At 30.8% G+C, this 11,485-nt stretch overlaps 1 protein-coding gene across 3 annotated transcripts; it reads right to left on the bottom strand.

Annotated features, from left to right (window-relative positions):
• Positions 1-1,091: 1,091 nt before the first annotated feature.
• On the bottom strand, positions 1,092-11,263 carry LOC116773714 (E3 ubiquitin-protein ligase MARCHF1). 3 transcript variants are annotated; one of them, XM_032666222.2, is made up of 5 exons: positions 10,501-11,263; positions 9,900-10,010; positions 6,368-6,455; positions 1,700-1,829; positions 1,092-1,425 (listed from the first exon to the last, which is right to left on the bottom strand). In XM_032666222.2, the coding sequence occupies exons 1-5, from the start codon at positions 11,142-11,144 to the stop codon at positions 1,217-1,219; spliced, it is 1,182 nt and encodes a 393-aa protein (XP_032522113.2). In that variant the 5' UTR covers positions 11,145-11,263; the 3' UTR covers positions 1,092-1,216. The 3 variants fall into 3 exon arrangements, with proteins under 3 accessions (XP_032522113.2, XP_061384700.1, XP_061384701.1); XM_061528716.1 differs by having other exon boundaries at positions 1,727-1,829; XM_061528717.1 differs by having other exon boundaries at positions 1,739-1,829.
• Between the last annotated feature and the right edge of the window lie 222 nt (positions 11,264-11,485).

The following is an 11,485-nucleotide window of genomic DNA, read 5'->3' as shown; positions in this document are numbered from 1 at the left end:
AAAATTTATGTTTATTCAGAACAAAAACGAATATTGATAATTTTAGAATAAAAAATAATGCAATTGCTTTCTTACTGTGAGGCTTTCACATCACCGACTTGTAAATCCACTGGTGTTTATTCTTGAACTAATTGGCCATGGCCAAAAAAAATTAAATTCTATAAATTTATCAATTTCTTATAACATTTTGCTTTTACAACACCAGCGTTAGGACAACGCTATTTTAATAAACATGTCAGTACTATCAGAATCGTTGTAGACAGAATTGGAGACAGGGAACAACCGTCTAGCACTTCGTTCATTGTTCAAGAGTGGGGTTTTTCAAGAAGCTACCTTGAAGTACGGAGGTGTCTCGTTACTGAACCTAGCAAGTGAAGAGCCTGTTTTCTTCATGGTTTTGGGAGATCTGAAATATGTCAAACCGCTCCTCTTACAAAACAAAAGAAAACAAAGGTCATGTCGGGTTGCGGAGATAAACTCGTCTTGCAAATAAAGTGTTACAACTGTAAATTTTTCAAAGAGAACAGCTATAACAAGCAACTTTTTAGTATCCTATGATATATGATAATTAAATTTAGTACAACTATTTTTTGGAACAAATACCTTTGTTATATTCGTGCATATTTCGTCTTTGCAATAATTGTTGATAAATCATTTCTTTTCATAGTCATTAAAGTGATGTTGGAGTAAAAAATTCTTCCTATATATCATATTTAACAGAGTTTAACATACTAAAAGCGCTACTTGTAAAGCATCAATTTAAATTACAGACAATGATTTCATTTCAATATATATCATTTTATAACAAACAATAACGAAGTAGTGCAATTTAAGATTCAATGTTTATTTGCCCTCATTATTTTATCAGAGTTAAAATGTCGGTCTGGCGTAGTGCCAGTGTTGCCAGTCTCACCCGATAGTATATCATTGCCCCGTTCATTTAATGTTAACGATGTGTAAACGACCCAGTTGCTTTAAACTTTTTTATTCATTTATATAAAACGTAAAACGTTACGCAAAAATAGATAACGTTAGAATTAAGCTAAAATATATTTAAGGTATCTTAAATAATACAAATAACGATATTGAAATAAATTCACAAACAAAAAGTTTTTAATACATATTTTCTACCACGGCGAGTGTTTAGAATGTTATGCTTTACAAAATGTGTATATTATATGTAATTTAAATGACAATAATTAATTCAGACACATATTTAGACAATGTTATATCTAGATCTCGGGACGAAAGGTACAGGGTTCGAATCTGGGCTCAACAATAACTGGACGTTGACGTTAGCTCGTCTCCATCGATTCCACATAACGTAGTGGTCCTTCCATAGGAAGTATACAGTTACCGTATAACCACAGAGGACAATACCCATGAAAAAATCAATGGCTGTTTCTGTTATGCGATGTGATAATCCTGCAAAAAATATATTATCTATGATTTTCACGACAATAATTGATAATTTTAGTATAATGAATAAAAAAATTCAATCTTCATATTAAAAACTTTTTATCTGTAAATACTTAATTTATCCAATGACATGCAAGTATATAAATCTTAATATTTAATTTTTTTTATGTACAACCGTATCTGATTAAATTTTAAAAAAAATTAGTCTATCGTTAGAAATATAAAAATAAAAATAAAGACGCATGTCTTGATACAAAAAAAAATAATAAAAAAATCGCACCTTCGTTTCTAGCCGCGTCGAGCTTACCAAAATTGTTACCCTCAATCATAAAGTACTGTGTGCCAACGATGCATACAGCCAGCAGGCCGGCGGTTACGGTGGATAGCAGCCAAAAAATCAGACAATCGGTCTACAAACAGAAAACATTTATTTACAATAACATCCCGTTGAGTAAACTCTGATAGTACGTTCGAAAACTTAATTGGATTCGGCATTCCCGAACGAAGCTTTATTTGATACAGATCCAACATTTACATACTTTATTTAGTCTTTACTTTTTTAACTTTATACAAGTAACAACTTCATTCTATTGAATTGTTTGACTATAAAAAAGCTGATTGTAAATAGTGTTTTTTTTTCAGCATTTGATACTTTAGGCACTTAATTCCATATTAATGTTCACTGCTTAGCCACATTGTCTTGCGTAATATCCTCAATAACTTGACAATCTATGTATGAAAACAAAATTAGACCAATACATCATTATCTTGAAATATTAACCGATAATTTGATTTTATTTATAACTTTGTGTGGTGCATTTTATTTATGTTTCAGCCTACAATTTCTTTAACATTTAAAAACAATATTTGATATGTTACAATAAATATTAGATTTAGCAATAAGTTTTCACGTCTTATGAATTTAAAAATACATATTATAAAATAAAGTACGCCGACGCGTCTGTCTGTCTGTCTGTTCGCAATAAACAGAAAAACTATGGCACCAATTGTCAAGCGGTTTTCACCACTCGATAGCGTGATTCTCGAGAAAAGTTTTAATATATAATTTATTAAGATTTTGTATTGATTTGTGTGTACATTGACGATATTTGTTGAAGATGTCGAGAAAAAATGAGCCGTTTGTCAGCTTTTAACGAAAACGCTGCCAAAAGCCTTTGAGATATAACTAAACAATGTATGGTGGAATTGTGTATTTTATATAGGTCTACAGAAAAGTCCGCGATGCCATATTATGTCTATCTCTTAAAGATAACATACTATATCCATTTTACAACTTTTAAAAATTGGCATTCCTAAAGCGTTTATTGGAAAGCTATTTACATAAATACGGTATTAAGTCTTATCAACATAAATTACTTCGTTTTCAAGCCTACATTACTATCTGTAAATTACTTTTCAAATCATTTAAATCGGGCGTACCATTTGAAGGTTATCATAATATAAGCTTAATAATTATCAAAATTAAATAGGTTATTTTATATTTTTTGTTAAGAGCCCGTGCGAAGCAGGGGCTGGTACCTAGTTGTTTTATAATTTCATCTCACAGAACACATAACAATTAAAATAAATGTAAATTTCATGAGAATTTCAAATATTCCGCTAATATAATAAGCGACACAAATTCAATATGGCGTCGTGTTGTCAAACGTCAGCCATCTTTAGCATGTGACGTGCCCTTGTGGTCACAATGAAATATGGTTAGCGAAATACATTTTGAGAATTCATGTTTGTTTTACCTTATGAAATTAAACATCGGTCACATATGTTGGTTCTAAAATGCAAATATATCAAGTTAAGATACAGAATAACAATGTACATTGTTATTATATTCTATTTAAATAATACTAATATTTTCGGATGTACTACGCGTCTTTTTATTATTTCAAACTACATGCTCCCGACGTTTCGGTTCCTTTGCAGCAACCGTGATCACGGGCAGAAAATGATGATTGATGATATGAGATTTTCATCTCGTCTGCCCATAACCACGATTGCTGTGAAGGAAACGAAACGTCGGGAGTATGTAGTTTGGAATAATAAAAATTCGCTTAGCAAGTACATCCGAAAATATTAGTTTCATTTATATGAATAGTCGCGAAGGCTTTAGATATCATTATACTCTATTTGAACTTGTATATCTTTAGCTCTTAAAACTACAGGAATGCATTTGTTGATTATGTACAAATGGATATCGATTACTATAATCTAAAAAGAGAATACGAAGAAATATGAAAGTTGACTGACCACTCCGACTCTTTTTTGAAACATAAATTAAAATATTTTTTCTCAATATTCATTTATTTAGCACATAACTAGTGGTCCTAATGAAGGAGAGATTAGGCTCTAACCGAGTGCGGAATGTGGGTAAGAATCCTGTTGTAATATTCGATTTGAATTAACTTTAACAAATATTTTTGGATATACGAAAAGCATTATCTATTTTCGAATAATTTTACAGCCAATTAGCGCTTAAAAATAAATTTGTTAAAATTAAAAAAAAAAGGTGTAGTTATTTTTTAAAAACAAAATAAATAATTGGCTGTTTAAATTCAAGCTTTGTGTTTTTCTACAAAACACTGTTCCGAATATAACGAAAAATATTATTGTTTCAAGCTATTATTAGCTTTTACCCGTGACTTCGTCCGCGTTTCCGTCGTTTTTCGTAAAAAAGTAGCATATGTCCTTCCTCACGATTCAGTGGTTTTGATGTAACAGACAGATTAACTTTCGTATTTTAGTAGGGCAATATAATATGTCAATCCATAGTATAAGATATAAGTCATAATAAAGATATAGGGAACCGCAGATTATTATTATTAGCTGTTACCGTGACGCAAACATAATCCTTATAGCAGATTCAGTATTCACGCGCCATGGCTTGTTAGCGTACTTCACGTATAAGTTTGGTGTTTCAATACCTATTTGTATGATTCTTTTTGATTGGACAGGTGATAATTTTTTTTTTTTTAATTAGTGATGAGTGAGAGTGTTATAAACGTAAGAGTAAACAAATATAATCAGAAAGCTCCGAACTGCTAAGCTATCGGGAGTCACACGTGTTGTTGTGACTCAACCATAAAAGATAGATACATGCTGTTGAGGGATATTTTTTATATAATTTTATATAGAATATTTCCGTCATACATAATTTTTATGTAGCTTTAACCTATAAGGCAGCACACGCGACGGAAGATTAAAAAATGAAATAATTTATCCCATTGTCCCGACCTTTCCCTTCACTGCTCTGCTCCTATTGATTTTAGCGTGATGAAAAGTATACTATAACCTGCCCGTCGAGTAGTTTTTGTTTCTATACAGACAGACAGACGGAGAAAAAATTTTACTGATTGCATTTTTGGCATCAGTATAGATCACTAATCACCCCATGATAATTATTTTGAAAATATATTTCAGGACAGAATTGACCTTTCTACAGATTTATTATAAATATAGAAGAAGTGCATATTATATTTCTTTAATAACCTTGTCAAACACGACGCAAAACGTAATACAAACAGGTTAAAAATTAAGGGTTAACGCTAGCAAATAAAAATGATATTTTTTTATTGATTGAATTCTATCAAAAAGTGACAAGCAAATTTTCCTGCATAAAATTGTTTTAAATATCAGCTGTGTAAACAATGTTTTTTTTTAATAGTAACTTATAAAATCTTGTCAAAATGAAAATCAATTAACTTAAAGAGGACAAGATTATTACTTAGACCCTTATTTTACATTAGTGTAATATTATATTCAAACTTTAGCTATACAAAGGAAACGTATTTATATTAAAAAAAAAAAACATTACACCTATTTCAATTCCCGGTGAAAATGACATTTCACTTTAAGAATACGGACATATACTTAAGTAAACATTTACTCGTAAGTTTCGATGGAAATTCACGTCAAATGATTTTCGAAGTACGCATCTAAAAAGTGGGATTTGAATTTGGAAGAATTCATTTCACTTTTTCTGGTTATACAACTGTTTTCTTTTTGTTTTTTTTTTTATAAAACATTACAAGATCCAAAACTAGCACAGTGTATTATTATATAAAAATTTAGTTCTCATTTAAAACAATTCTTGTTTAGAATGGTAAATGTAATCAACTTGTGATATTTTTAGGAATATTTTATTAAATGTTGTACAGGCACGAGAATAATGAATCATTTGTTCAATTTAAAAGTGATTTTAAAATATATTTTTGCGAACATAACACATAAAAAATAAAGCAAAACAATGTATTTTACAAAAAAACATGGCTTTATACATGATACAGTTGCGTAATAAAATATATAAACAAAAAAAAAAAAAAAACAGTAAGAGGTAAGATAAAAAAAATACGTGCGTAAATAAATTTTATTAATTCTATAATGATTTAAAGCTTTATTGGCATATAATTTAAAAAGATTCGAGGCAGTAATTCAAAATACCTAAAAAAAATCCCGATATATGTATATATCAAATCATAATATACGGGAAGATTTATCTAAAACGGGTCCAGGCATAAACAAACGTATCCGACGCAAATGGGCCTTTAAAAGCGAAAGGCCGATTGGATTGGGTGCAATTTTTTTTTGTGCGGAAAAAAATTTCGAAGACGCATTGCCGGTTGCCAATGGAGCGGAATTCGGTTGACTACATTTTTATAGCTAACGGCATATTGGAAGTTTTTTTTTTACATAAAATTCATTTTGATTTAATTATTCAATGGATGTAGAATGTGGAATTTCATATAAAGCATATTAAAATTATTATTTATAGTGTAAATCCCACTTTGTATGCGAGTTTGTTCAGAATGACGAACATGTCTTACTAACAGGAATTTTTTAAAGCTGTTGAATATTATACAAAGAATACAAACTATTTTAAGACGAGGAAGGAACGAATAGAATACAGTTCGAGAATATATTCACAATGAATTACCTGGAGGTGACTTCTGTTACGAGGGTTGCAGAACCAGAGTCTCAGGGCCTGGAGTACGGTGTACCTCGGAGTGCGGATGGCCGGGTAGCTGAAATAAACCGCTAATTTGAAACCATTACAACCATTCAGCTATACGAACAAGAGACGCCATTCTTCGATGATTGCGACGACTAAATCGCCTGTAGGAATAAAATCGTCGCAGTGAACGAGATATTGTCAATTTTCGTCTAAAAACATTTTGTTACTCCCATTCTAGTTGCTTGCTCTTCATCATAATATACGATTTTAAATGTCTGTTAAATATGTTTATAAAACTTCACTTATGTAACTTGTAAGATTAACATATATTAGTGTATTGTATCGTTTGTTGCGGTTGATAGATGAGTCCACGAGGCAAGCTGAGGGATGCAATTAGTGTTGTAGCAACATAGTAATTTGAAACCATTCGAGCGAGACTAATCTATTGTGGTTTGTAGACAGAGATAATTTTGGATATTGAGATGGAGTGCGTTAAAAAAAATACTACATTTATATGGGTTTTCATTAATTTTCCTATAAAAAAAACTATTTGTTTTGTAATTTTTCTATGCTCAACAATTGTTTTATCACTATTCTATTTTATTTGAGTTTTCTGTACAGACTTTTTGTCGCTTTTTGACGAGAACATCGTTTTCTTTCCTTAAAAGTGTATAAAGTTATGTTGAGAAACAATTCTGAAATAAATAGTCTTACGTGTGACCGTATATGTGCGGACAGACACAATTATGTACTGTTCAAGATTTTTCTAATGACAAACAATTTGTCTACAAAACTTGAAAATATCGCTAATAAGGGATAAACTCGACTTTTTTATTTTGTTATATTTTTTTTGTATCATTCTGTATTTATTTGATTTAGGATGATGTACGATAAAGAATATTTTATTCTTTTCAACATATATAAACTAAATTTTACAATTTATTGGTTGGCCAATAAATTTTTTAGTAGTCATGATTGCAAAACTATTGGATACGGAATTTAATTGTCGTGACGGTCAATATCACATTTAAGTGCTGAGGTTAAGGGTCGAGCAAAAGGTTACGAGCTATCGAAACCACTGAAAAAAGTTTAGAAGATCAGTGAGCATAACTAGATAATATGTATTGATAAATATAAAACTCTGCTTAGATTGTTTTTCTACCTTAAGTACAAATCTTTATTAATAAAATGAACAAACATGGTTTTAAATTAAAACTCCTTTCTCCCAAACTCTTTTGTTTTTTCCGGAGTTTATTTACGTTTACTGAAGTTGGAGTTTCCTTTCAACAAACTGTCGTATTCCCGATGCAGTAAACCGACCATTCAAATAGCAATCGTTTAAAGATGTTCCTGAGTTAAATTGTAGGAATAAATGTTGGAAATTCTGTCTAGGAAGTTTCAGAACGTATCTATCGTTTTGAAACAGAATGCTACTTATTATTCAGTTAAGTTAAGTTAACTTTAAGTTAAGCCATTTTAATTTAATTTAACTTTCTTTTTCACTGATAAATACGTTTATACGAATAATATTATTTTAGTAGAAAATTAAACTATTTCATATCACCAAGTATCAATAAACATTTTCAACTATTATTTTATATATATTTATGTGTTTTCTTAAGACATCTTCTGATAAATGATATATATATATATAAAAATAAATATTCGTACTTGTGCAATGATTGTCAGACTTTTATTAATTGACTAAGTTTTGTCTGATTCTAATTAGACTCGGGGTGAAATTTATACTGAATGTTAAAATAATGGATGGATATGGCAATCAAACATCAGAGACATTGTTATACAAGTGTTATATGTAAACCCTGCGATAACTACATAGTATTTTGGGATAAATTATATGCCGTGTTTTATTTTTTCGTTTGAGCTATGTTATTAAAAAAAATCATCAAATTCCGTTAAGAAATATTTGCGTTAAAGAACGACAAACATCCACACATCTTCGGAAGTTTTGCATTTATATTTATTTATTTCTCAGTTTAAATGATAACGTTTTTAATAAATAATATATAACTATTAGGTTTCATCGCTGACATTAACGTAAGGATTGAGAAAAATATTTTTGTATAAGGAAGAACAAAAAAAAAATCGGTAAATTTCACAAACAAATACATAAAAAATATAATGCATAAGTTTGAAATATTTATAAATAAGTAAATAGATATCATACATTTTTTTGCTATCGTATAAGTTGACATAATTCATTTTGACAATGACAACCAATGCGGATGACAATTCGGTAGCGAGATATCAATAGCTATTCAATTATTACAAAATCGATTGGTAAAGTACGATAAACGTCATCCATTGTAGCGTTTAATTACAGCACTCGCTAATCGGATTGCAGTTTATAATTTTACATTCGTATATTAATTTCGCCGGAATCATTTTATTTAACTCTGCAAATATTTCATTTGTATATAAATCGGTTTAACGTATCAATCTTTTGTTGCTTTAAATTTAAATTTAATTGCTATTTTATTCGGACATTTTAATGTTTTCACTTCGGTGATACTTCGAAGGCAGCTTTAGTAGGTTGTTCGCAAATTTTGTGAGGTAGAGAGAGGAGCTTGGACGGTGGAGGTGAGCGTTTAACGCGTTAGATAGGGACCCCTTAAACCTACACCTGGGTCGCAATCCCCAGGCACTGTTGAAGCTCCTCTCCCTGCAACGATGGACCCGGCACCCGCACGGTGAATCCATTGAATGCTAACAAGTTTCGTCTCTAGCAATGCAAATTTAAAAAATTTATATATTTGACTTATCAACCGGTGGGACGTATAATCATTTTTATATTTAAAAACTGGTTCAACAAGCCTTCTTATCATTTATTAAAGTTTTATTTAAAATAGTATACAAGTAAGATTACTTGTCATTTGTTTTTACATTAAACGGAACTCGTTAATAATGCACATTTTAGTGTAAATTAAACTTCTCCTTGATTTAAATAAAACTAATATTTTTCGGATTTACTACGCGTATTTTATTATTTTAAAAACTACATAATCCCGACGTTTCGGTTACTTTGCAGCAACCGTGATCACGGGCAGACGAGATGTGAATGTCTGTCAGTTTGTCCTGTTATATATCATCTGTACGTAGATCTCATTCTCTTTGATTATCATTAAGTTAGACTTCGATTTTCTTACAATACATTAAATTTGTACGTAGGGAATAAAATTTATTAGAATCTATTTGACTAAACATTATAAAATCTAAATAAATAAACAAATCAAAATTCAAATAGAAAATAGTTATGAAAAATTAAACTATAGGAGCTAAATTCGAACTTGCGACCTTCGCAACATCGTTTTCATGTTACTGTGTTAATTAGGTAATGATGTCTGATTATGCTAGTATATTTTAATTAAAATATACTTGCAAGCATGAACAGCAAGTATATTAATATTATTTTTAGCTCGATTGTACTGAATACTTGAGTTACTTATCTAAATAACAATAAAATAAAATCAAATTTCAAATTATTATAGTTTACCTAAAACCGCAGAGCTCGCAATGATTCCTTCCGACCTGGTTGAGCCAACGCTGGAGGCAAGACAGGTGAACATTGGCCAGCGAACCCTTGCAGTTACAAGGAGAAATCAATCTATGAAAAAATAAAAGATTGTTCAAGCTATTTGCATCTTCATCGGCTTCAAATTGTGTATAAAATGTTTTTTTTTAATAGAATCATTTGATATAATTTTTATTATTGTTTTAATAAATTTAGGAAGCCATTCATAGTGAACGTTCGAAATATTGATTCAGAAAAAAAATAATAATTCAAAAGCGGATAATGTCAGAAGTCAAAATATGTACAGCAAATATTTAGAGACGAATCCATGAGTACACAGGCTAAACACATTGGTCTCAACAACAGATTGTGTTAACGTGCTTTCAAATGAACTCGAAGCACTTTGAAAATGGCAATTTCGAGCTCATTCGACGAATATTGGTCGAGCTTCGTGTGATAATTACGGATGTGAATCTGAAATTTTGGCCTTTCTGTGTATCGCATGACGGAAGCAATGTTTTAGCTTGTATAGGCCAAAAATAACAGCTTCAAATCCTATTTGTTATATAATGTATGTATGTACCTCTCCTTGCCCCTCGTCATACAAATTCTACACACGTTAGATCCAATGCTCGATAAGGAATCTCTTTGAGCCAATAAATCCGATTTCTCTGATAGATTTCCCGAGTTCTTCTTCCTACCTTCAGACGCTCTATTCGATCTAGAATCTTGGGTAACGACTACGTCATTTACATCCGTCTTATTCAGGCTCACATTCGGAATGCTGTGGACTAAGTCATTTGTTATACCACTGATAGCGGTGTGAACGTTCACGTTTGCTATTTCATTAGTGTCTTTGCTTATTTTGAAACAAGAGGCCATAAGTTTTTTCAGTTCTATGAATGTTATTGCGTCTTCTTTGTCATCATTCTTATCTAGCATTGGTATTTTCAGCTCCCTGTCTGTGGTCTGATTTTGGTTGCCGAAACTTAGAGACGTTATTTTCAAAGCGTTGGCCACATCTGCACTTGTGATGTAAGGTTTAATGCTGTGCTCGGATTTGGATCTCCCTGTGATAAAGTTCCTTGGACTGTGCTGTATAGCTCCTGGCAGATTTACTATTCTTGATGGTCCAGCATCCTGAGTGTTGTTGATGATTTTGTCTCTTGTTTTTATCTCTTCTTTCGGCGATTCTTCATCCTTATTAGATTTTTCCTTTTCTTCCATCAAGAAGTCGGTGTCATTTGTGTTTTTTTTTAAATTAATATATTTATAAAATAAATCTTTTAATAATGTCTTAATCTTGACAGCTAGGATTTCACAATCTTTGTGACGGGAGGGTTTTTTATTGTTACGTATTAATTTGTAAGGAGTTTTCAACTATTGATTCAATGCTATTGTTTTAGATTCTAAAAATATAAGGGCGTGATAAGATCGCCAACTAATTTCATGAACTGGCATTTAATTACCAAACACGTACGATATACATTAAATATTATTATGCATTCGTAGTAATATTTATGCTAAACCAAAAAAACACTTCAGCGCGTCCATATTAATAGATCAGA

The sequence above is a fragment of the Danaus plexippus genome (genome assembly GCF_018135715.1).
Source record: "Danaus plexippus chromosome 22 unlocalized genomic scaffold, MEX_DaPlex mxdp_27, whole genome shotgun sequence".
NCBI classification, from domain to species: Eukaryota; Metazoa; Arthropoda; class Insecta; order Lepidoptera; family Nymphalidae; genus Danaus; species Danaus plexippus.
The sequence above is the reverse complement of the archived record's forward strand: the minus strand, read 5'-3'. Positions and strand labels throughout refer to the sequence as shown.